Here is a 27,748-nt window from a genome sequence, read left to right as displayed (position 1 = left end):
TTTTTTTTTTAATCTGAGTACAAGTCTTTATTTAGTAGACTTATAAAAGAACTTTACATGAGAAGTACAAAAATATGAAATAGGCTTTGAATCTTCTTAGGTAAAACTACCGTTATTTTTTTCAAGCTTTAGAAACATGTCACTTGCACAGTTGGCATCTTAGGTAAATTGCTCTCATACATTGTAAAACTAGGAAAAAAAACTTCCCGTGAAGTAGCTCCAGAAAAGTAGCTGTACGTACCCAATCATACACATCACTGTCAATAACTTACTAGTTTAAGACACAATGGCACAGTCATACAAAGTCCCACTTTGTAATTTCTCCTTTAATGAATTCCATTGAAAGATGCAGTATCACTTTCCTCTTCCAGTTGTTATAATATGATTGAATATAAACACAAAACCGATTAAGAATGATTTGGCATGCTTTATACTTGTACCACTTGGATTTGATACCACTTTGTAGTAAAAATTAAATAAATATAAATATGTTAAATAAATATATTGTAAAAGAACACCCCACTTATATTAGAACTCAGCATTTCTTCATCCTTTGCACACACTTAATGCTTTGTCACAGCTTTAGGGCCAATGAAAAGAAATACTGCATCTTTAAAAACATAGGCTCGCTTGGGTGTAATCGGCAACCCCTACAAACAGCAGACGGGCTTCCTGTACAGCTTTATCGCACCCATTAAAACCACTGCCTATGATTTCACTGTTCCGTACATCTCTCATTGTTTCCTATTTAGCTCCCTTTTCCCCAGGACTCATCTTACCTCTGGCTCTGCAACCGGCAACCCTTCTTTGTAAGAAAGTAAGGAACACTTGCAGTAGATGATAAACGATTAGCCTCTTGCACGCAGCTCACAGCTGACAGCAGAGTATTTTTCTGAAGTTACTTGTGTAGGTCTGTTCTGATACTGTGATTTAAGTCAACGACTGTTCAAGCTCTTCTGTGAATACTGGTTGATACTTAAACAATGAGGCTTAATGTCAAAGTAGGTAAACCTTTAACTGATTTTTCAAGTCAGTATTTTTTTAGAACTTCATTGTATGTGCTCAAGTATGAGGGACTAATTTGCCAGGGTAGTACTGATTAAACAGAAATTGTACTCTCTCTACTGTATTTTGGATAATCATAAATGATTCCCTTTACAATCACTGTGGTGTGCCTGATGCATAACGTGGCGGTAGTGCAACGGCAGATTCTGATGATTTGCTACAACTAAAAGGCTCCTTTCGCAGATCCCAGTCCCTAGTAATTGTATGATTTCAATCACTGTATTTTGATTCTTTGTAGTAAAACATATCAGCTATAAAATCACATACAGTACAGGGATATCGGGTGACGGTTATATCCAGCTTTTGCTCTCCATTTTCACTGTCTTGAAAACTGCCTTGGAATAACTCCATCACCAGGGGTCATTGCTTTTCTGAAGTTACCACTTGCTCCTTGGGCTCTTACCATCTCCTGATCCAGCACAGGCAGAGGTACAAGGCACTTTTTGGAAGCTTGGTTTCTTCAAAGAGAGAGACTTCAGCTCTTTGATCCCACTTTTCCCTGCTAAAGGTAGGCCTGTTTCACAGCCCTGTGCTTGGAATGTCGGTCCCAGAGAAGAAAGCTCCATCCCTCTCCTCTCAGACAGTCTCTCCTGCAAGGCTCAGCTCTGCGGAGTCCTGATTATAGTAATGCTGAAACAGTCTTTCATGGCAGCAGATATGCATAGCATTGTAGGTATGTAGGAGCAGGTGAGGGAAACGAGCTGTAAAGTAACATACAAAATCATCGGGGATGGAGCCCAGGGTCTCCTGCACTTCAGGAGGCAGTTCTCTGTAATGGTGCTTCTGTAAAGGAAAATAGAATAGGGAAAAGCTCAGTCAGAGGGATGTGTTCAAGGATCCTCTTTGAAATAGAGCTGTCTTTTTCATGGACAAAGTAACCTCCTATTAGTCCACCATAAAGGAGCTCGATACCTAAAACGAGGTAAGAAAGATAGACATAGACTAGCAACAAACAGCAAATGGAGGCAGAACCACAGTGTGCGTGTTGCTTATGGAAAGAAGTCCTTTACCTTATTTCTCATTGCCCTCAGAAGATCCCGAACTGAGCCTCCTTTATAGGATCTGAATTTTCGAAGATCTGCAAAAGAAATTACAAGATTTCTTTTTGTGTTTTGATGCAGTTTGAGTTGCTGGCCTCAAAAGTAAGGTATGTGTGCCTACAGTCACAGGTGTGTTTCAATATATAGACATGTACTTTAATTTGAAGAAATACTTTGCTGACAAGTAAAGGTCACATGCCAAAACTGAGACGGTGTTATCCTTACTTTCCTGTCCCGGCAAACTGGGAGCAACAGCATGTAACTCCTTTGCACTCTGATAAAATACTATCCGTTACCTGTCTGAAGAGGAACGGTGATGTGCTCTCTCCAGTCCATCTTCACCACCTCTCTTCCACCTCTTTCTAATTGCTTGACTATTGGACCATCTAAAGATTCTTTCTCTATCCGGTCACTAACATCCTGGAAGAGACATTCAGGTTATTTCTAGTTTCATTTCCAAGCTTTTCCCAACGATTTAAAATTGCTGCTTCTGGCCAATTACAGCCTGTCCTGATAACGGAGTTACGATTCTACTTTACTCAATGACAAGGTACAATACAAGGCCTTATGCTTGGGCCTGGGATACAGAAGTTTCTGAGATAATGAGTTGTTTCACCCTCTGCCAAAGCCTCTTAATCACAGAGTAGAAGGTAAGGCTGGAAAGAACCTCAGGCCCTCAGCCAGTTCCCACCCCACATCAGGATTAAGTGTGCATATTCACTGCAGTGGGCTACCCTGTTCTTGAAAACCTGCCTGGCAACGCCTTCCCCTGCATTGCTACTGCAGCTGCTAGAGACCTTCCTCGCTCCAGTTGAAGTTGGTAACATCCCGTTCTAGCCCCGCTATAAAAGACCTTCTGTAAGACTAAGCCAATTTCTTAAGAGATACCACCTAGGTATTGCAACTTTGCTTCTTCATTCCTCACAGTAAGGTTGTGGTTCTATTGCCTCAAACATCCACAAAGCTAGGAGAGACTGAATTCAAGATTTGAAGAATGTCTGCAGGAATCCTTAGAATTTAAAGAACAGAAAAGGTCAACACAAACCTGAAAAAAATGGAGCTGTTTTTCTAAACTCCAGAAGAATGGGTGTTTTAGCACACAGCTGGCAGACGGACGTTTCTGAGGGTCCATGTTTATCATTTGCTCTATTAAATCACGAGCAACTATGTCTTCTGCAAGGAAAAGGGTGATAATTCTTATTTTTTTTGTAGGGAAATCTAATGATGTTTTGTACTTCAGAACACCATTATGTTCTCTACTTCTTCCAACACGATCCTGAACACTAGCCCCACTAGCTCAAGTACTGCCCTCATAGATATGCTGGGCAACCCACAGAAAGGCAGTAGTGTTGAATCGGCGTGATTACGAAGATCAAAGTTCAGCTCTTCCCTACCCTTGAACTACATGAAATAACTCTACAGTCAAGCTTGCAGGGTTCCAAATTTTGTATCCCAGAGATGCTTTGGGGTACTAATTCTAAGAACTTCAGGAGCTTTACTTCAGGAGTACTTCAGGAGTACAACTTTCACCACTGCCAGGTTGGGAATCACTGTGGGTCATAGAGGTCTGTCATTTCTGTCGGTATTTGAAAATACGGAAAGCTCACTAAACTCTGTAGCGCTTTATGTTTACCGTGCTTTTCTTACCGTGCCTCCCTGCATTTAAAGACTCCAGGCTGTATGCGCCCAGCAGAATGTTGGCTTGCCGCTGTAGAGATTTGCCAAAGGGATGGCTGCCTTCAGATACCACATAATAAAAGACACAGCCAGCTGAAAAGATGTCCACGGTATATGTCTGCAAATAAACAACCTTTAATAGCAATAACACTTTTTTTTCCCCCCTGAAGACTTTGAGCCATCATCACAGGGTGGTTATTTTGCATCTAAGAGCAGAAGAAAACTTTTCAGAATCACATATTCAGCTGCAAGCCAGCATGAATGCAGGGTTGGACTAGATGACCTTTAAAGGTCCCTTCCAACCCAAACTATTCTATGATTCTATGAATGCCCAGGCGTCGAGTACTGCGTATCTTAGTCTGACTGCAACAACGTGCCACCGGTTGGTTGTGCTGCCTTCTCCCGGGGGAGCCTGATGGAAAGATGAAGACTTACAGGGTTCTCTTTGCAATCTTCACTCAGCATCTCTGGGGCAATCCACCCTTCGGTGCCTGGCACACCCGACCGACGGCTAAAGCTGTGCCTGCCCACTGCCAGCTTCTTGCACAGGCCGAAGTCTGAAATCATAGCTTTGACTTTCCCGTGGGCGTTAGGCATCGAGATGAGGATGTTATGGGGCTTCAGGTCCCTGTGGACTATTATAAACACCCATTTATCCACTCCAGGCAATCCCAACGAGATTTGTAAATTTTTTATGTAGTTGCATTGTAAACCTTTCACAAGGCTGAACCACCGTTCCTTAAATCAAAGTCCTAACCTCAAACTATTGTCTTTGGTGGAGGCTCATCACTTTTTTATTCCATCACCACTGGTCATCATGTTTTATATGACTTCTATCCAAAAAACGCAGCACCCCGAACAAATGGTAATGACTAGCTTTACTACTCCAGCGTAGCAGAATGTTACAGGGACAAGGCCCGTCTCAAAGGACAGACACTATCGCTGCCTGCACTAGGTGGAGCTTCTACAACTCTCTTCTGGGATTGACTAAACAAGCTCCCAGCACCAGACCAGTTTCTCTCCTTTTTTTTTTAGTTAAGAAAATGTACCACTCTCGGTCCAATACTGAAACAAGAGGCATTCTTACCAATACTAAGAGAGTGCAGGTAAGCAAGACCAGATGTCGTCTGCTGCAGGAGAGTGATAGGTTGTAAGCCATGGTGACTGAAGGCCTTCTGCTCAACATACTATAAATTACAACAGAGAAACGGAAGATTCAGCCACAACATTGCTTATCATTACACTCTGTGTAAATCCCCCCCCCCCCCCCCCCCCCCCCCAAAAAAAAAAAAAAAAAGATTAGGCTTGGTAAATTGTGCTAGCTGGTAACACACATAAAAGAGCCTTTTTTTTGGTTGAAGGTGATGACCTCTAAAACGTCATTCAGAGCTAGAATTCTGTATAGCACTGTGCTCCAGAAGCAAGAGTAGAGGGTCTTCAAAGCCCTTAAATCAGTACAGGGATGTCTTTCTTAAAGGTCTGAAAACACCCCTGTCATAGGAATGTGTAATTGTCACAGAGGTGATGGCGGGAGTAACGAGAACATCTCCTGCGGCAGGCACTTCAGTAACTTAAGCCAAAGGAAATTGAAGGCCTTCCAGGGAGAAGACTTTCACAAATTCTGTAGGTTTGCAAGTGACCCATCACCTCCTGTAAAGTGGCAGCACACAGCTCAATGGCTATGTACTGAAACTGCCGGTCCTTCTCCGTGCAGAAATAGCGGATCACGTTAGGATGCTCATCTGACTCTCGCAGCAACTGCACTTCACGGTCTGCAAAGCTGAAGCACTCGGGAAGAATTCTTTTCACTGCAACATCGCGGTTATCAAATGTCCCCCTGCAGACAGGAAGGAAAACCACAGCAACCTTTTACGCTCTCTGTAGACAAAGCATGTACAAAGTGAGTGACAACAGAAGACATTTTACAGAGGCATATTAAAGCATTTCTCATGCTGGAAACAGATACATTTGGTCATTAAACATTGCTAGGGGAAGTGAAGTAGCTTTCACTAGTGCAGAAACACTGCATGAAAATATTCCAGACACATGCAAAATACCTTTTGAAAAGTTTCATTTCTGTTCATATTAGATACATGGTTTGTTGGTTGTTTTTTTTTTTAAAAAAGACATAATGCAAATAAGACCTTCATTGGTCTACTTAATGCTGAACGTACATATTGTCTTCTACCTGTAAACAATTGTCCCTTCAGCTCCGTGCCCCAGTACATCTTTTGGGTTAAATGAAATCTTGCCAACCATCACTCTGTTTGCATCTTCATCTGAACAAAAAACAAGAAACAAGGACCGGTTTAGGATGGATCAAGTCAGCCTTTTACAACTGCACATCCTTCTGGGCCAGTATACAAAAGTCTTTTTGCTCATGTTTAAATTAACAACACATGATCAAAACAAACAAACATCTGCATTTTGGTACTCAGGGTGAGCAGGCAAATACTCTCTGGTGACCAAATAATCCAACATACAGAGTCAAACACATTCTGTACACACCACCCAACCTAAGGTCTGGCAAGATCACGTCTCAAGACAGTATAAGGGACGAGTGGTTCTCAGCAGACAAACTTTCTAGAAAGTTTTATAGATGTCCTGTTGGGTTTATGAAAAGCTGACTGACAGTTGCGGAAGTGGGTTTACTATTCCCCTGAGTAGCCTTTGAAGGGACAAAAGAGTGCACAGGAAGATCAGGCAGGAAGGCAGGCTGTGCTGCATTATCTTTATTTCTTGACTCCAGTTAATTTTAATAATACGTATTTTTATTTAAACGAACCTCTCCCTAGAATGGCTACAGGTTATAAGAATATACCGCCACAGACAACATAATCCCTCAGATGGCAGCTATGAACTGGATGTTTTTCTAACGCAAATCATCCTGCTCAAAGTCAGGGCATGGCGCACCTGCACAGTGTTTTGCAAATGGTCAGACTAAATGAGAACGATGGTCCTTTTCAGCTTTCTGATCTGTGAAGTATCATCAATAAGTATTTTAATTGTTGTGCTGTATCATCATACAGACTGGGGAAATACAGAGACTCGCAATAAAAGACACGGGATCAACCTTACCTCCCTCTTCTTGCTCAGTGGAGAGGCAGCTCCCAACATCAGATGTGGAGATGCTGGAATACGCGGAATGGTTTGATGCTCTGGGGGACATATTTGGTGTGCTGGTAGCTGAGCTCTCTGTCCGTCCATAGGAGGTGTCCAAGAAATCTGCTTCTGGGGGTAGATCACTGGGAGCACGGAAGGGCAGCTTCTGTTGCTGCAAGAGCTGTATCTTCTCTTCCAGCTGATGCTGCCTCTGTTGCTGCTGATGTACACTCTGTGAGAAAGGACCTCAGTTCCATAAGTGGAGTGAAGTTTCTTACAGTCACGTCACAAAAGGGAACTCTATAGCTATTGGGGTAGCTACATCCAAAAGGTGGGAGGAAAGCTTTCTTGTTATGACGCTATCAGCCAAGTAGGCTGGGGAACTTTCACTCACATGCCTTCAATTGCATTCTGAACTTCCATTGCAAAGCTGAGAAATCACACTGGTTGGTTAATACGGCAAAAGCTAACTGTTACTAGGTTGACTAGGTGTCTTTAAACCACAGAAGGATAAAGGCTTTGATCCAAAAGCTGGAAAACCTGACAGTGGTTCAGGTGAGGAAGAGAGGAGTGAAGCCAATGGTGTTAAGATCATGTCTGTGAAAAGAGTAACACATACAAAAACCAGAATTGGTGGGATAAAAAAATATAAATCTCCAGAGTTGGCACATTTGCCCAGAGAAATCACTGTTATGTCAAATTTGTAGCCTTTGCTACCCACTGCACATCTGTGAGGAGGGAAAAAAAACCCTGTAGTGTGTTACTTTCTAACTCCTGTATCATTTCTTGGGCTGCAAAATGTTACTGACTTTCCCAAAACTCAAAAGCACATCAAGCCAAGTCAGCATTACCATTGGATAAGTGATGATAAAAGCCACCCAGCCCACAAGCAGGAAAGTGCTGAGAATGATCGTGGCCATGTCTTTCAACATGGAGTCCACAGGAGCCTCTGGCCGAGGGATAGGCCGAGCAGGTTTCTCCTCAATATCCTTTGGAACAGCAGGAGGCACTTCTGTTGAGGAACCTTCAACGATGTCAATAACCTAAGAGGCAAAGAAAGCTCTGTTAGCTCAGTATCTTCATGGTAAATGGAGCATTTATACGCTAGCCTTTCTGCTAAATCATTTTTAACAATTTCTAACCCTACCAAAGTCAAAGGAAGTTTTGCATGGGGGAAAAAAAAAGCAGCTGAAAGCCCTACTTCTGAAATAAGGAATGACACATCATCATACCCGTGATTCTACATGCTAAGTACATGAAAATCTGACACAAAAAATGTGAAGTAATTCCATGTAGCTTTCCTTCTGAGTCCTTCCCCAACTTCTACTCCTTTATATCCTTCTATCATCTGGTACGATGATTATTCTCGTCACAAACCTCTTCAATAGTGGCTTTATCAGAGTCAGCCGGAATCACGTTTTCAGGCCTCTTAGGTAAGTTGCTTGGAAATTTCTCCAGGATCTTTGTAGGGGCAGATAATGGTGTTTCATGGTGCCCTTTAAATAAAACACATTTGTTGAAATAAAAAGTTGTCCCTTTTTAGGAAAGATATCCTGGATTTCAGCATCTTTGCTGAAGAGCATATATATAAAGTTGATTTACAAAAGGCTTGAGAACATCACAGAACAAAAGCTCAAATTAAAACATTTTTTTCCCTCCATCCTTCCCAAGCAGTCACAGGTATAGTGGTCACAATCCTGAAGAACTCTGTGCTCACGCACTGGCTGTGGATTTGGTTCCTGACCATTAGAGGAACACGCATTATGCCTCCTAGCTGGCTCACTCGCAAGGTAGTTTTGCTTTGTGATGCGGCCTTGAGGCGAAGATCATGTTCTAGATATGAAATGGTTCCGACGGGAATGGATCGCACTGCGCAAGAAGGAAGCAAGAATCGATCCAGCACTCAGCTACAATTGCTCTTCACACTCTGGCTCGTGCTAGCCAAGTAAGTGAGAAGAGGGAGACACGTGCTCCCAGCTTTTGCAGCTGGAGCAGACAGAGGGAGACTCCTGCTCATGTATAGAGGAGGAAAGAGAAAGGAGGGAAAAGACTGAGGGCACAGGTCATTCGGTGCAGAGGAATACGAACTGTTTAAAGGGAGCCGCTTGACAAACTGCAAGAGCAGAACAGTATCAACAAAGAAAGGGATCACAGGAAGAGAAAGGTGGCAGTTAAGGAAGCTGAAAGTTACACCCCGTCCCCACCACAGAGATCCTATGGCATATATCACTTAATTATAAACTTGCATCACTTAAAAGTGAACTTCAGACAGTTCATTTTTGAAGCAAAATTGTAAACGCCCTGAAAAGTCAATTCCAAAATTTGGGGCTTTGGGACACACAGGACAGGCTGACACTTTATTAATATTATCTTCAGCCTCTGTGCCTTAATCCTCCATTTGTAAAATGGGGAAAAACATGACCCTTTGATCTGTATGATGAGAATTAAAGTAACATTATGCACAATAAAAAAATCCAAAGGAACCAGAATACAATATTTACAGTGAATAATTAATTATCTACACCCCTCTCTGAAGGAGGGGGCAAATAAACAACTTTTCACATATTGAGCTAAGCACTCTTCACCCTATGCACTGAATAAAGCCTTGGGAAAAACAGTATGCAGTCGTATACTTAAAGACATTAATTCATATGCAGATGAGGATGAATTAGAAACTATTAGTAGAATTCAGTAATTACTGCCTGAGTTTAGGCAGTCACTGCGACTGATTTACAGCAGCTGAAAAACAGCTCTGAGGTTTGGATTAGAATTGTCCGCCAGATGGCAATGCGATCCTGCACGAGCAGCAGATCAGGGCCAAGCAAGGGACCTCGGATACCTATTAAAAGCCAGTCATTCCAGTAGTTGAGTTTGTTCTTTTCTTTCAGTCTGCCTGAAAACTTTACATCCGTACTGGGGGTGATGACACACTCGCCATTGTCTTCAATTGTGACTCCTTCTGTTTTTGGACCCTCTAGTAAGGGTATGGCACTGCCGCGGGGCTAGAAAGAGAGATTATTGTTACAATCAAGGAAGCACCGTGTTCCCATAATATTTAAATAGGCAACTAAATAAAAAAATGGAGGTCAAAAATTACTGGCAGCAAACTCACCGTAAGTAAACACTGCCATTATGCCCTCAGCCACTGCTTCAACAACCTTGGACATTAGACCTTCTAAATTGCATGTTGCCTAGGAGATGAGATTACTCTCTCTTTTTTTAGAAAAGTTAAACAAGATCTTTATTTCCTACCTGGACAGCCACAGTGTGAGCAAAACAAAACTATGATGCAGTTTCCTATCTATGGGGAGTTGCTTTGATGAACAAAACAGCAATTCTGACATTAACCACAGTGCACCAAGAATACCGCATAGCAACCTCTGGTCCACTCCTGCTAAGCTTGCCTGGCACAATTCCTGATGAGCTACACTTACTTCTTTGCAGCATTTGAAATGATTCCTGAAATATGGTCATGCATTCTAAGGCTTACTGTTAATTGTTTCGTGAAATATTTACTTTGCTATGCATTTCTTGATAGCAATCTGCAATTTAAAACCAAATTTCTGTAGATGTACAGCCTTCAGTGTTTTATTTTCTATTTTAATCGGATCCCTTTGCCACTTTACAATGGCAAAGTTGTCTTTTTTTTTTTTTAATATTTTTTTTTGTATGTTTCCTTTTAAAAATTTTTTTAAACCCAGGACCGTACTAATTCCATAAAGGCACTTTTCAGCAGGTGTCATTCAACTCTTGCCGCTCCCGACTTACCACAACAGTTACTCCTTCATGCACCATTGATGGCGACGCATACAAACTTGTGGAGTATTTCCCTACGTACAGAGTTGGTCTGGAAAAAAACAGTAAAGAAGTAGACAAACGGGTGTTTTACCATCTTAGCTAAAACCTTGGCAACACAATCCTGCAGAACTAATGCATGAGTTTCTCAAATCATCAATATTTATATCTTGAAAAGCCTGGATCTGTAAAATTGTTTTAAGTACTGCTGTACTATGAAGCCATTCTTTTTAATTATGAAAGCATTATTAGTTGATTATTCACGTCACAATTACTCATTTGACATAACTCATGTCCCATTTCTGCATTATTCAAGAACTGGTATTTGCCAAAATGCTATACACTTTTTTATAATGTAAAAGGCAATAAAAAACAATTCCATTCCACATTATCAAGAAACTATTCAACACAGAACATCTGATAAAAGTTATGAATATACATTTCCTAAGTTTATGATTATTTTTACTGTCTACCTTTAGACAGTAAAAGTTCAAATATGATACAAAATAATGGCTGGAGAACTAGAGCTGCTTTTATGTGTTCTTTTCACCGTCTTGAAACTTGTAGACCAATCCTTAACTGAATGGATATAAATAAGGTTTTAATGACAAAGCTCTGCCAAACAGACAGTGAGAACAACAGGAATATTGATGCTTACGTCAGTTTGCTCTTGGTCTCTGTTTCCTTTGGGAATGGATATTTCCACTTGGTAATGTGTCCAACCTCCCCAGACATGAACGTCAAGTACCGCAGAGTTTCTATCCCCAGGTTAGTGTGCATAATTTTCCGTAATCCTTCACGTTGCCAGATGTAAAAAGCTACCACAGGAGAAGCGTAATTCTGAATCCACAGTACGTCCCCAGACTCACTGTCTACGGTCACCACCAGTCCATCTCCATTAGACACAAAGTGGGACATTTCTACAATATACAAACAGATAGGAGATTACCTGGATTGCTGCAGACACTCAATTTTAATAATACATATTAACGGTTCAAGCCTTATGTTAACTCTGGAGTCCATTGCACCTTACATTGCAAAAGAACAGCTGATCAGTGAATCAGCTGTCAGAATTAGGTTGATAAAAGTTCAGTTGCAATGCAATAGCATTGCAGTAACTTTTTCTGAGCGTGCGCCACAGTTTAGGTTTGCTTCCTCTCCTGCCATTTTTCACTACATTTTAAAGAGTCATATCTTCAAGAGCTGTACCTTCTTAGATACAATTTACCTGAAGCTACCTAACAGGCTCTAGATATTACGGCATGTAAAGGATAAAAACCAGCAGATGCATATCAACGGCACAAAAATCAGACAGACAGCTTGACCTATTAATCATAGAAAAAAATCAGAATATTTTTGCCTGTACGCAAAACCCATGGTCAATATGTGTGTGTGTGTGTGTAACAAAAAAAAAAGAAGAAAGTAAATTCTTACTGTATTTTATGTCTTCATCGGGCAGAGTAGCTGCATAATCAAAATAGGTGGCATTCCATCGCAGCTCCTTCTTCTTGGTGTCATACATTGTGATCGTGTACTCTGTTAAAAAATATACAGTCTGTGAAGCAAAAAAACCTATGAGAGAATAGAATCGATCATCTCAAATCTGAGATACTCTTCCAAACACCACACACACCACTTACTGCTCTCTGCATTTCATTTTCCCAACACTCCTGATAAATAAACGTTTCATAGCTGTTAGATAATACCCGATCCACTCATATACTGATCCACAGGAACCTCGGAACAAGCCCTGCAGACAGTTACTGCCCACGTTACCAACATTTTGTTTTTACTGCACAGCTTCTTCTGATGTACTTCGTTTTACTTACAAGTTTCCAAACCCTGCATTCTAAAATTCAGCATACCGTGTTCTGTAACTGAACTATCGTGCTTAAAGAACACATTAATGTAGAGGTTAAAGAACAAGTCTGTAACACTTATTCCTGTTTACTAGTCAACACCTATATGGTGTTGGGTCTAATTTTAACAGTTATTTAGAATACTGCATTTATAATTTCAGTGGATATACTATATCTCCATTTTCTTTAAACAGTTTTTATAAAAGCTGGATGTTACAGAGCAAACTTGGGTTCACATCTGCTACTGTTAAATAGAATAGAAGTGCCACTTAGTCAACAAGAATAATGGACCATGCCTGCTGCCAAAGTTTAAAAAAACAGTATCTTTCTGCTGCTATAAAAAGTTCATAGTTTTTCTGTGTACAGTCTAAAATCACAATTTATGGAAGTTTTTCTAAGAAATAAACTTGAAAGGCTGAACTGATCACAAGGTCATTTGTTATGATCCTAAACTTTAAAAACAATGACAACAACAAATTTTCTTCTAAGCTGCAGAAAAAAAAGCATATGACCTGTTCTCCCAAGATACAGGAGGGATGTTGATGGGCAAAGACTTTCTGCAAATGAGGAAGTCAAGGTCTGCTGTTTCTCCCCAGTCATGAGGTCAATCACGTACCAAATATCCTGCTTTTTACCTGAAATCATAATTGAAGTCACATTACCATTCAGTTGGAAAATTGCACTTCCATCAAGCTTTTCAGTCTTCTTTTTTCTTTAGTAGGCTCATGAACTTAGCATGAATAAAGCACTTTCAATAAAACAATTTCTCATAGTCAGGCTCAGTTTCATCATTTAGCACTACTGGCCAATCCAAAAGGTTCATGAAAAAACATAATTAATACCCAAAATAAAGCATATCTCCATGCAGTCTGTCTGGGAGTCTCTATATTTTGTAGTCTCTGAACATATTGCAATCTAAAAGAGATTAAATTTGAGCTCACCCATGTACAGGATCCCATCTGAACTGCGACAGGGAGATGCCTGCACCAGCTCTGGGATAGTAAATGGAAGTTTCTAGGGGAAAAAATAAAACAATAAAAGCTTATTCATATTGGTGCGATAGTCTTCACATTTTTTCACAGAAAAGGGTGGTCAGAAAACTTCAGAAATCTCAAATGACTTGTTTTTTATTATTTCTTTATATTATTGTAGTGCCTTAGAACTCAAAATTTCGGGTCAAGGCCCTGCTCTGCAAACCCAGAACGGAGAAAAGTCTGTCTCAGTGAGTTTACAACAGGAGAAATGCATGTAGAGTGGAAGAACTGCTTGCAGCTGAGAGGTTAGGAGGCCAAGACCTCCTAACCTCTGTGGTTTTAAGGTCTACCATCATCACTTACAAACTGTCTGGGCTTCAACGTACCGCAGTTTGTCTCACCTATAACGAGTATGAAATGGTTCTCCACAGGACTGTTCAGTAACATTTATAAAGGCCGGATATCTTCATACAAATGAAACTGTCGAGAGGGCGAAGCATGAATCTCTGGCTAAAGAGTTCTTGAGATACTGCCAAGCCTGTATTGCACTTACAGAATGGGTGATGATCCTTACTAAATTTCAAGAGACTTTGATTGGGATGAGGTCACAAGAGTAATGGACAAGCTGCACCAACAATAAAGATCAGGCCTTTGCTAAGTTTACTTAAATATGCTAAAATAACTCGAGTCTTGCTTAAAACTTTTATAATAGTGTTTCTAAACAGAAATTAAATTTCTTTCATTCAAAAAGATTAACAGAATAAAGGAATAGATTCAAATAGATTGCTGCTTCCTGGATTCACCCAGGAAAAGAACCAAGAATCCTTTTGCAAGTTATGATCTGGCTGTACTACAGGGTGGGAGGAGTGGTGAGTAAATACTAAAATATTTAACAATATTGAAGTTCTTAAAGGAAATCATAGCAGCTACCAGAAAACAGAAACTTGTAGGAAGCCAAACATTTTATCTGAGTATTACCACAAAGTTTAAAAATAAAAGTCAAACGTTAGCTAGTATCTGTGTGTTACATGGATTGGTGACTATTTTGAAAAGGTAACTTTTGTCTGCTTACTAAATCTTACAAAGACATCTTCTAAAGGTGTCAGCACGGAACATATATTAATCCTGCCTTTTGGCAGATGGTTTTAGAAAATTAAGTATTTGGGTGAAGGTGACATATCTGATTTGTATTTTTCCGGGTACACCTTTCCCATCAAATCATACAGAGATTATTCACTATTTGGATAATACCACATAAATTTTATTTGTCATTAACATCATTATTTTAGCATGTTACAGAAAAATAGTACAAGTGGACAAAACGTATGTGTTGTTGATATTTTCAAGCAGAAATTATTTCCTGACGATCACAAGAAAGGTGGCAACTTTCTGCTCTAATAAAATTAAGTACGTTTTCACTCTGCAAAGGTCCTAGCAACACAACGTAGGGCACTGTCATTCCAAAAACTTGTATCCTAACATTGGCATAGGCAGCAGATGCTGGTTTTTGGCTAGTCTGATCAAGCTTTTCCAAGAAACGGGTGCACTTCCATTAAGCAATACAAAAGCCTGCAAAACTTCACAGTACTGTCAAGAAAGCAGAAAGTTCCCTTGGGGACTTGTCCTTCGTGTGAATCTGATTAGGGCACTTCTCTAAAAATTATCAGAGGAGAGAATTTAAAAAATATACTTACAGTCAAGCCTTCACTATTCTTGCCACCAAGCGTATACAAACTGCCATCATTTGGGTCTGGAAGAAATGCTGGCCTAGGATTTAAGCAGCAATTACAAATGATAAAAAATGTACTGTGCTTCTCAGAGAACAGGAAAGCAACTATGGTCAGTACCGGCTTTACAGAGAAGTTCATCTGACATTAAATTTTTTACTTTGTATTATCCATTTTTTGAAGTTTCATTGATTAACTGTGATAATGAAAAAATATAAAGAAGTTTGAGAACTGATATAACAAAAGATTACTAATACATTTGAAAATTCAAAGATCCAAATGTGGCAGGCAATCACTTGGGTGAAAGCTTTTAAACAAGATCTATATGCTTTCAAAATGCCACAAAATTAAAAACAAACCAAATAAATAAACAAAAACAGAGAGCATAAGGAAGGCAAGGAACAATAAAAGAGTTGCCAGAACTAAGTAAATTTGAGAGGTAAAGGCAACCCTCCACCCAAACTACAAAAAAAAGCCAAACCCCAACATCAAACACAAACTACAAAAAAGAAAGGATGTTATCACTGACTTCAGAGACATAAAGTTAAAGCCCCAAATTTTCTAGTTAAATGTGAAATTGCTATGCTGGAGGAACTACTCTGAAGTAACAGCTTGAGGGTTTCATTTGAAGATTCTGGTAGTGATGGTGGTTGGAGTTTCCTATATTTTTAGTCCTTTATTTGAAGAGAAGTACAAAACCCAGAGATCACTCCCCAGCTGTTTCTGTCGTTTTCAAAGCTGCTCAGTTAAGATTGTGGCACAGTTAGCACATTTGATCTCCAAACCTGAGCAAGGGCTTGAGAGAACAGTCTGCAGACAGGATGTTTCTTCTCAGCGCTACAAATAAGCGAATTATATGTAGCTAATTCTATCCTTTCCGTACCTGCTCTCTAAACCACCTTAAGTTGACTTACACAAGGTATGCGACTTTTCTAGAACACAGACAGTTTTGGTTCAAATTAAACCAAATTTCAAGAGGTCAGTGAAATCAAACAAGCAGTAAATGAGATAAAGGAGAGACTTACTCTTCCACATGTATTGGCACCTGAAGTACAGGATCTGCATAAACAGAAAAAGTGATAATATTGGCAATTCAATTCCTTGAACTCACTAGATACAGGATTAAGTCAGGCCTGCAACAACTTGCTCCTTTTTGGAAGGCTGATGCACAGAGTTTGAAAGGGGCCATCTCAGCAGCCTCAACGATCTCCTGTTTGGTTGTGAAACTAGGTTTGTAAAATGGGAAAGTACGAAGCACCTGAGAAGTTTTAAACCATCTGAAGTTCTTTGCTCAGTTTTATCCACACTACTCCCCAGCTACCCCTGGGAGGAGACTCAGATCAGATAGCAGTACTGTATTGTACCTTGAGTTTTCTCCTTATTTCTCACTTGGACAGAGCATATAAAGTCCGTTAGAACTGCCTGTATACATGTTAACAAAAACTCTTGCTTCCAATACGTGTGTGTGATTGCTGGGCACTGGCTGACCATAACTTGCAGCAACTACTGTCACTGTGCAGGCTTCAACAACCAATTTTACTCAAAAACAAGCCACAGCTAATGGAAGTTTGCAGAGACTGTGAGAACAGGGATACAAAGTATGTATCTTGGTATTTTCATACAAGAAGGCCAGCCTAATGCTTTTTTAATCTGTATTTTATGAAATTCTGCTACTTGGTGTCTCAGGTACCTCGTGTATCAGGCAGGTAAGCATATACTTTCTAGCCAACTCAACATTTAATTTAAAATGCAACATACAAACTGAAAGCCTAGTGCTACACCTACTGAAATGAATGGGAAGACTGCCAATGACTTAAGAGCAAGACTCCGACGCAAATCGGAAAAAACTTAGTGCCACTTCCTACTCCGAGATAAAACCTCTGTGATCAGCATGTCACTGAAAAGAAAAACAGAAGTCTGCCAAGGGCTATACAAAATTACCTCAAACCTGATTTTTTCATTTAAATAATCTCCCCACTAAAATTTATCCAAGAATCCACATTACATTAAAATCAAAAGGTTTGGAAACAATCTCACAGTAGTTGGTATTTTGAGTGATCAGAATCACAGTTTAGCTTTCATCAACAAAAAGAAGTTACGAAATAAAATCCGACAATGCTAAATCTAGATCCTTACATATTAAAAGGTAAATTAAGAACAATAATTTGATTTTAATGTAAGGTGATGTGACCTCAATATTACTATCTGACGCCTCAAAAAATCCTGGATCATGGGACTTTCAATCCTGATACCAAAACAACAAAAGTTCCCAGATTTGTAAGACATACTCTGCAATTTATGGTATTTATGGTATTTATGGGTATATTGGCAGAAAGTAACTCAGAAGTCAAAAGGATGCAAGGTATCTTTACTTCCACAGAGGAAATCAAACCATTACTCTAGAATAAGCCTGAGTAAGAAGATAAAGGTGACCAAGCAAACAAATACTGTTTTTCCACCTGTTCTGTCTCCATGCAAACATCATGATGCTACAGGAAGGAAATAAGAACAAAACCAATGACATTTGGAGAGCCTTTGATTGGGAAACTGACAGAGATTCTGGACAGCTTGAGTGTACTGTGATACTTGCAGAGTTAAGCAAGACAAGAACAAGAAATTCAGGGTTCATTATATGGGTCTTACAAAGTCTCTACCACTCTACAGTATATTGCACCACATGAACTGCTGGGTTTGATGATAACGCCTAGGAGCATGTCCCTTCGTTTTATGTAACAGATTAAAAAACCGTAAGAAACCCCTACCCAAACAGATCTCTAACAGCAATGCAGCTGAAAACAGCAGTCACCAAAAGATGCACATATAATATCAGAGACAGAAAGAAATCACAATATGAGGAATAACAATAAAGCTATTTTTATTTTCATCAATTTCTTTTTACAAAAGTAAACACTCTCAGAGCAGCTTTGTTCAAAACATAACTACATATATTTTTTTTTTTCTCTTTAAGCCTAAAAAATGTTCCAGATACATCCTCAAAGCTGTCACAGTAAACTACTCAAAAGCATATTAAGCTTCTTGGAACAACCCAATTAACTGGAGAGGGAGCAGTGCTCTACTCAAGCACTGAATCGTACTACGCCTAGCGAACTCACGGCTCAGTGAGCAGACTTGTCAAGTTTCATGCTTTACCTATTTCCCTCATCACGTTTACTCACCACTGCACTGGTGTCTCCTGCATTGGCAAGAACATCGTCAAACACAGTCTCCCTCCACATCACAACAAATTCCGTCTAATGCAGGGACCCCGCAGACCTGTGTGCCGGCTCTGGGAGGAAACCCACTGCAGGGCACAGACAGAGCCTAGTCATGTTGTCTTCTACTCGGAGCCTCACACATAGGGCAGCAAAAACGCTGAGATAATTTAGCTGGTACTCTTAACAGTCCTGGGCACTGACATGTAGCCACAGAAGAGGGAGAGCAAGAGTACCTATCTTGATCAATTTTTCTCTTATTGATTAATTATCACCATTACCACTGTTCATTGATGTAAGATGAGAATGCTATGCAAGTGTAGAGCTCCACATTGTATCATAAACTCCATTTAATTTATTGAGAACCCAAGTACACATCAGAAGGCCCTAAGAATAATTAACATACAAACAAAGGAGCTAAGTGATTCATTGTTATATATCTGTCTCTACAGACCACGCTGCTTAGTCAGACCTTTATTCCCTTAACTACATCAAGCAATTCATTTCTATCCCTTGTGTGAAGAAACTGGTTTCAGGATATCTTGGGAGGGACTCCCCCCCTCCAAACTTACAGTTGATTACATGCCAGTTATTTCTCAGTGTTTGCTTCAAGCATTCCACAAGCTTTACGATATCTAATGCAACACATGGTGACTTACAACACCATCTCTCCATTACTAAAGGAAAGCAAGCAAGAAAAAAGCACTAGCTGACCATTACATAAAGTGGCTCAACTCTGCAGTTGAACTGCTAGGTTGAACTACTAAAAGCAAACAGACATCAAGTTTATATACTCAATGTATCTGTAAGTGTAGGTGAAATGAACTAAAAGAAGAGACATTAAAGACCATAGGCTAGAGTTTTTATAATCATAAATGCTTTGTGGGAAGGGAAACTCTCACAGTCTTGTGGAAAAAACAGCATCATAAATCAGTAGAAAATGGCACCTGCCTCAGTTGAAATAAGATTTCAAATGCTGTAAGCATTGCTAAATGCAAAAGCCAAATAAACTTTGCAAGTCTCTTGATGAACTGATCACACAGACAGTGTCTCACTTGGTAAAAAATAAACTGTCGCCTCTGGTGATGATGACTATTGCTAGACAACAGCAATCTTCACCAACAGTGCTCAAGCAACTTTGTTGTATCTACAAACATCTCCTCCTCAAATGATTGTTAGTGATAACAAAGCTGCACAACTTGTTTTTGAAGTGATAACTGACTGCATATACATTGTTAAGTACAGTAAGGCTCATTTTCTTTAAGATCACTTTCTAGTCAGCCTAGGCAAAGCATAAGAACATAGTTTCTTGTCCAAATTATCTTTGGAAACTTTTCAATTTAATTTTAATAAAAGGACTGCTTAGTCTCTGAATTAAATGGAAGTGTGAAGTTGTTATATGAAATTACAGTATAAAACTAGTACTATCTGAATCAAGTTCCAAATTTTCTAACTGCAGTTGCTGACATAACGTGCACTCTACAGCAGAGCAGGACAGAATGGGATTTCCTCACACACAGTATTTCAGGTTTTTTTTCAAAGAATGTTCAGGAACACCTGAACAATTACAGGAAATTTCAAAAGGTAGATTATGTTTTCTAGCAACTGATCCTGGTTTGTCCATGACATTTGCAGGAGAGTCTGGTTAGTAATGCTTTCCGATAGCTCCCTCTCTGCCCCCAAAATACAGTGAATGATAATAATAATACAGTACAGCATTTTTGGACTAATAACTTGTTTTCACTTAATTTTCTAAGACTGGGCAATCTACTTTTACAAAAAAAAAAGTGCTCCACTCTGCTCCAACTATCTCAAAGGTCTGAGAAGTTTTGCATGATTTTATCGACCACGTAGTACCATAATAGTGAAAGAACACACATACACACATATATGTGCAATATTTACTTGCATTAAGCTTTTACCCCCAAGCTTATATTTCTGAAAGCTGTTGGAAAAATGTCACTCATAACAATTTCATCAACAAATGTATCCTACACTTTAATAAACAATGCCAGAAATCCCATGAATGTCTCCAACTTCTGTAGAGCGTTCTTCTGAAGCACTCTTGCGTATCAGAAGACATGAATGAAAGCCTTATGACAAGTTCCAAGCCATTCAGTGTGTGCTGTACAGAAGCATCGTGCTCATGAGAAAGTCCTTAAAGTTTTCTTTAGTATCATGTCTTCAATATCAAGAACAACAGTGCTTTATCAGAAGTGAAAAAATCCTGCTTTTACCTGTTTTCTCAGTAACTGAAATTTGATTTACTAACAATGATAAAGAAGAGGTAGATGGAACAGATTAAGATGTTATTACAAAGCAGCAGGAAATTTTTTTTAGTACTTGCTGGCACATGAACCAAAGCACTGATTATTCTGATGGCTTCCTGCAACATTTAAGTGTTGTGTATGAACTGTTAGAAAGCATTTAGTATCAATATCTGATTCATTTCCACGCATGAGGCTATTCACAATGTGTGAACACAAACTGATGGAGGAGTTTATTTTCTGAAGTGAAAGGAATTCTCCTTTCACTACTAGCACCATCCACCTGGAAAGATGGGCTACGGAGAGCCATTTCTCTACGTTTTTAGCTACTGGAGTGATGTAAATTTTCTCATTTTCTGTCATGATCTTGAGCTAAGGTTGTAAGCTCTGCAAAGATACTTTGAAGACAAACAATGAACTCTTCACATTCACTTCCATGTGGTTTGGGACATATTCCAACTTTATTTCAAAGTTTGTTTTGAAATAAGAACTCACTCTGAGATAAAAAGAGAATCTTGAGTTTAATTTATTGTTGCCAGGTCTTACAATAGTTTTCATATGCTTGAATACAGACTAGTAAAAGAATGAGTTGTCTTATAACTGAAGTCACCTTTTGCTCCGCAACGGGTCAAACGGAAAAAGTTCTTGCAAAAGCCAGAGAACTGAGGCCTTATCTTCTCTTCAACAGCTCAGCACTCAAGTGTTAACATGCTGAGACTGTAATCATGTAATCCTGCTTTCAAAATTTCCCTGAACTGCAGTTCCCTGTAATTAGGTAAGTCATTCTAATAGGCCCGATCTGTTCCAATACCAACAACAGTGATGATAACCACTGAACAAAGCAGTAAGTATTCTGTATTGGAACAAAAATTTTACAGAGAAAATGTGATAAAGCTGTGATAAAAATACATCTGCCTCTTTAAGCTTCCATTCCGTGTAGCAGAAGAAAAGCCAACTTCTTGCAATGTCCTACATAAAGCTTTTGGTATGATATCCTGTCCAAAAGCTTTCCGCTTTCCAGGCTAAGAAAACAAAGATGTCAAAAAAAAAAGGGGGGTAAAAAACTGGGGGGGGGGGGGAGTTAGGAAGCAGGACACCACCCCGTAAATACCTCCAGTGCTGGAGGGAAGATCAAGTTCTCTGTAGATACTTCCATGGGTTTCCAATTTGTTTTTACTGCAGCCTCCACTAAGGCAGAGTATGTTAACGATTCCTATATTAAAATCCTACAACTCAATACACACTTTGAGAACACACTCAATACAAGCTTTAGCTTTCTGATCCGGTAATACACACATGTGTGTAAACAAGCACATGCACACACTATTAGTAAAATTATTGCCACTGACACTCTTCATTAAATTAATTTCAGCAAAGCATATTAATGCCCACAAGCACAAGGAGTTCAAGGGCATCAGCAGAATAGAAATGCCATTAAAAATACTGCTGATACCTCTTCCTTGTCATTGTGGGACTTCAAAAACATTATCCTGTAAGAACTGAAAAGCTTTCATTTTTACAAGTTAATAAAAAGATTTGTAAAATAACTGTGTCAAGAAAAAAAGAATTAAAAGGACATTGATCCTAGATTATAAATATTTATTCTAGAACTCTAAGAGTGTATTCACAAGTACAGCAGTTATTAGAAACCTCTTAACATGACTGTCCAGTAATTTAGTAAATTATTGGGCTCAGTTACACTTCCCTGAAATTAAGATTTTGACCTGGCAGCAGGAAGATGTCTCAATACAGTTTTGGTTGCATCATGGCCAGAAAATATTTGTGCCTCAATCATTTGCTTGTGAGTGGGCAGAAGTACACGACACGTTTCAGGTTATTCTGAAATTATTCTAAACCATGTTTTCCATACATATATGGAAAAAAGCCATACATACAATTTTTGAAATTATAACCATAATGCTAAATATAATGCATTTGACTTTTCTCCATATTTCACAAATACATGATAAAATAAAATTTGCCCTTTGACCAAAAAACAAGTCTTTTTTAATGCACAAGATAGAGTCGCACATTTTCATCACTGTAATGCGCCCTTAGGTAGAACATACAAAACCAGTGGCTGAAAAGAAGAAGTGGGAGATTCTGAAACAACAACAGAGTAAGTTGCTGCCCCACTGGAATGAGCTGGAAAAAACGGTTTCCTGACCTGAGGCCCAACCATAAGATTTGGGCTAACAGGCCAATTTAAAATCATGTCATCCTCGCCTGCTGTTGCAATTACAGTAAATGAGGTTAGAGATACTAACAAACTATCCTCTGGAATTTGCTGAAAAGAGTACTGTTGTTTTGTTTTGACAATCCTTATTAATTTACAGCTATTCACAAAGATATTTCCTCTTGCCTGGGAATGACCACTGTTATTAGAGCAGGACCTACAGATCTCATATTTGCCCTTTAGAATCTACATATTGCATACCATTAATAGGTACAGTCTTTATATCTTTGTCTTATCATGACTAGTCCACTGAAGTCCATACATTATGAGTAAGGTATCAGAAATCAAAACCTTTTAAATTGATTGTGGGCCACCATTTTTTTTTATTGCTACAGAGAACTGAAGATCATAAAATTTCTGCTGGCTCTAAATGTAGACCCAAATCCCTATATATTATATGTTCTTCTGGCAAATTACTTTGAATTAGTTCTTAGCGGAAAAGCTTTTAAGGAGCTGGTGAACGAAAAGAAAGAGATCGCTTTGAACAGTACAGAAGGACACACAGAAGTGACTGTCAGAAGAAAAAAGAGTCCACTTTCAAACACTACATTCTTAACATCTCAAAGTTCAATATTCTGATCACTAACCTAAGCTCTTGAGTTAACGAAGACATACAGGATGATTTTTACAAAGATGTGAGGGAACAGGACAGTCTTAAAATCACATTCTTAAAGCTCACACTGAAATCAGAATCATGAATATAATGTCTGACATTAAGGAGAAAAGCATTCTCCAGATTCCGTCTTGCCAACAGGTTTCTTGCCACCGTCTCTATCACTGTCTACTTTCTTACCTGCATGTAAAGCAAACCTACAGTGCTTGCGCCCCTGTACCTTTCAGAGAGCGCTATAGGAAATGACAGAATAAGTTTAATTTTCAGCGATTTTGGGGAAGAAATTTCATCCTAAGTGAGGATGGTCACTAAGTATCTTGCTAGTGGCAAGTGCAGAAAATACAGGAGCCTATCACACTGTCACTTAGAACTGACAGCTCCTTTTATTCATCAGAGATGGCACTAAGAGCAATATTTAGTCTCTGATCTTAAATGCATGCCGCACCCTTTCAATACACTTTCAAATTAGTGCCTTTCAATAGAATGTGTTTTTGTGGGGCCACAGAAGGAGCAAAGATGCCTCTCAGAAATTTGGGTGGAAGAAGAGTGTGGATTCTTTCTATAAATTTTCCAACCATATTCCAGCTTTCCAAAGCCCAGGGAATGCGCAGCATCAGTTACCTGGCCACTGAAAAATCCTGAGAGCTGTCAGATAGTAGGACCCATCGAAGCCAACAGGAAATGAAGGTATTAAGCACCCTCAACAAACAGGTCCACAATCTCGCTACATAGAACTGCAGAGAACACAGCTTTATTTCGGAACTACTAGACAGTCCTGTTACTAACTGACCCATTTTTTTTGCCTGCTTTATGGGGAGCACAACTGTTCAGACTGCCTTTCTTGCCAGCACTACATGAAGGCAGGAAACCCAAACATGTTATTGTGGTGATAACCACTGGCTCATTTACTCTGCATACCTAAGATAAGCTTCACTGCTAAATTAAAACAAGCCACACATGGCAAGATTCTCATGTTTGTTTAAGTACCACCTGATAATGAATACCGCCTTGTTTTTTTCCCCAATGAAAATAAAATGTATATGAATTGCCCTTTGTTAAATACCTTGCTGCTTAAGTGCAGTAATAAAATGTTCTCTTCCTGATGAATGCCACTGCAGCACTTCAGGTGACCTCCACAGCTTCTCAAAGCACATGAACTACAACACATGGTTCATTGTCTGATAATCAGGGTAAAATGGTACCTGCAAGAACACTGCTTGCAATGCATGCAACTTCCCACTGGGTAATTCTCTATAACAATACAAGCATATTGTTGACAGATAGAGTGCACCCAACAACTGTGTTTATACACTAATATTAATACTGAATTCTGCACTATTAAATCTCTCCAGGGATTTAGCACAGCAAGATGGTAAGGACTTTCATGGGTTATTAATTTCCAACACTGTCGCATTTTTGTTGGGCTTCCCACCCACAGGGTGATGACCAACAAATACAGTTTTGCAAAAATAAATAAAACCCCTCCAATTACAAATTAATTTGCCAATTTATATGTACAGGCCCTTGTTCCATGTACACTTAATTAAGTTAACTCATGAAGCATCTTGTAACAATGGTAGCTACCACTGATTTTTTTTTTCATTGACCCTTGTACGTTGTTCTGTTACACAGAAATAAACTAATGGGCACTTAAGTGCTCTGCAAAAAGCAACTGAACATACCACATGTACATAAGATGCAGAATAATACATAGTTAGCAACAGAGAGAAAAAAAGAAGTCCTATGAAACTGTATTATCCAGTCTGGCAGTTCTACTGTACCAACAACAGTTTTGCAACAATTTTTTTTTTTAAACAAGGGAAGTTCCTTGAGCAATACACTCTGACCAAGATCCTTTTCATTGCCAAAGTGCCTTCATTTCTTCCTCATGAAACCTCTTGCCACTTAGTAAGTCTGGCTGCAAACAAATGGCAGTTACGATATCCTTCTAGGATAGGACTATGTAGTGTATGCTCCTGTCAGTTGAATGACAAGCAAAAACCAGTAAGCTTCTCTTAACACCACAGTAGCCTGTAGCAACAATAAAGGAGGAGGCTGATAACTTTTTTTTTATTCAAGACTGTTCAGGGAAAGGAGAGGTCTAAATTTAAAGAGGAGAGATGGGGGAGAAAATGTAATCACACCTATTAACAAAGATCCTTCAAGAAAATACTCGTTCACCTCTTTTTACTCCAAGAAGAGCTACAAAAGCATTCTTTGCTCATTTATGAAGTTAACTTTTTGTCTGGTAGATTTGCATTCAAATATGAATGGCTTCACAAATAAGAACAACTGGTTTGTACTGCAGACATCAGATACGCACAATCCATTTCCTACCAGTTCAGCTCACCTACTAAACTGACATCAGGTTTAAAAATAGAGGACAGAATGATGCAATCACTGTGACTCCTTTCCATTTGACCTGCTTTCTAATTTATTTCCCAAAGTGAAGAGAAAGTGCTACTATCACTTCTACCATACATGATCGGAGTCCCACTAAAACAAATTTGTATTAGATATTGAATTTTTCATGAAGACAGAAAGAGCTATCTCTGCTCAGTAATTAAAATTACAAAATCACTTCCAGTCACTGAGCAATGTTAAATTTCTTTACACAAGTGCAGTTCCTAAACATCTGTTATAGAAAAAAAGACCCGAGGTTTGCACGATATCCACTGCACCAGTGAACGTAGGGTATTCCAGAGATAGAATCATGCAAACCCTTTGCCACCAGTTCCACCAGCTGACACTCTCATTTGACATATATTCTGTTCTATGCCTGCTTATATTGCGCTCATTCCCATAAAACGTGATACCTACACATTATACCACTACAGCTTAAACATTCTGGCAAAGAAAAAACCCTATAAACCTGGAAAAGATCTGCAAGTGAAAATATGAAGATGAACATGACTCCAGAAACATTGTAGCTTAATTCTGGAGCAAGAGCAAAAATAAGAAAGAAAAGAAAGTATTTACCAGGCCCTACAACAGTTTGAATTATCGATTAGACTGTTACTACAGTTCCTGAGTAGAGGGCATCAGGACATCTCCTACTCACCTTCTTTTAAAGTCCACTTGATTGCTCCTGTCCTCTTGCTGACAGCATGCAAACTTCCATCAAGAGTTGAAACAAACAACAGTGTTTCTGGCACAGTTACTGAGCTGGTGTTCTGGAAAAGAAAAACCCACACACTGAATGTAATTATTTACTACAGAGGTTACTCGTAACTGTCATACAGTACGTTGCCTAGAACATCATCCTTCTTTTTAATTGCATAGACTGGACAACTTTCTTGTCCCTTTGAATTCAGTGATTTTTTTTGTTGTTTTGTTTGTTTGGTTTTTTTGCTGTCACCATTATTGAACTGCTTACTGTGCTAAGCTCCCCTAGAGACAAACTGGGAGATGCTTTAAATGAATAATCTATCTACAACTCAACCTCCATTTTCAATTTTATATCAAAGTCTTCTTGTGCTAGAGTAAGGAGGAACCAGAGAGAGAGCTGATCTGGGAAAGAATTGATACAAAGACTATGCAGTAAGATAGCTAGGGTAAGGAACTTCAAAGCAGCTCAGAGAACCGAAGTGTTAATGTCAAAGCCATGCTACTAACAAGTAAATAGAACTTACTTTTGCCAAGGTTTAATCCCCCAGAGATGAAAAGATATTGGCTGGGTAGAAGATGGATAAATAAAACTGAAAGGTGATCAATATTCTACGGGGCTGACTGCAGCTGAGAGACAAGCTGGAGCTGCAAGCATGTAGGCTGTCTCTGAGCAAGGGCAAAATATTTAGGATAGATGCAGCTTAAAGGCTAGAGGAGATCCATACTGTTATCCTCTTAATTGTGTTTTTGTACCTCATGTCTCCCAATACTGTATTTCTGCAGTAGTTAGTAAATAACACTGTTTAAGAAAGTCCATATGTATTAACACATCCACAGACATCTCCTAGAAAGCAGTCAGCTGCAGGATTCAAACCTCAATTTGGCATTCTAATCATTCTGCCACTGGGAACACATCACTCCGTATTTACGTGTATGGGTACAGATCTGTTTGGTGCCTGCTGTTATTCCTATAGCACAAGCAACTTTTGAGCCTAGCTATTGGAAAGCATGTAATTTTATTAAAAGGGCAGCATACAAACATCGAGGACTCAGAACTATGTAGTTGTCGCGGG

The 27,748-nt window shown here is 39.2% G+C and overlaps 1 protein-coding gene across 1 annotated transcript; it reads right to left on the bottom strand.

The window, feature by feature from the left end:
• On the bottom strand, positions 1-26,734 carry ERN1 (endoplasmic reticulum to nucleus signaling 1). The gene is made up of 21 exons (XM_009323690.1): positions 26,629-26,734; positions 16,265-16,298; positions 15,207-15,279; positions 13,480-13,552; positions 13,051-13,173; positions 12,114-12,215; positions 11,338-11,599; positions 10,653-10,731; positions 9,724-9,886; positions 8,262-8,380; positions 7,736-7,927; positions 6,861-7,116; positions 5,971-6,061; positions 5,430-5,619; positions 4,870-4,969; positions 4,218-4,417; positions 3,753-3,900; positions 3,151-3,278; positions 2,402-2,525; positions 2,076-2,143; positions 1-1,848 (listed from the first exon to the last, which is right to left on the bottom strand). The coding sequence occupies exons 4-21, from the start codon at positions 13,481-13,483 to the stop codon at positions 1,642-1,644; spliced, it is 2,556 nt and encodes an 851-aa protein (XP_009321965.1). The 5' UTR covers positions 13,484-13,552; positions 15,207-15,279; positions 16,265-16,298; positions 26,629-26,734; the 3' UTR covers positions 1-1,641.
• Positions 26,735-27,748: the final 1,014 nt, after the last annotated feature.

Source organism: Pygoscelis adeliae, unplaced genomic scaffold, assembly GCF_000699105.1.
Source record: "Pygoscelis adeliae isolate BGI_AS28 unplaced genomic scaffold, ASM69910v1 Scaffold75, whole genome shotgun sequence".
Taxonomy (NCBI): Eukaryota; Metazoa; Chordata; class Aves; order Sphenisciformes; family Spheniscidae; genus Pygoscelis; species Pygoscelis adeliae.
The sequence above is the reverse complement of the archived record's forward strand: the minus strand, read 5'-3'. Positions and strand labels throughout refer to the sequence as shown.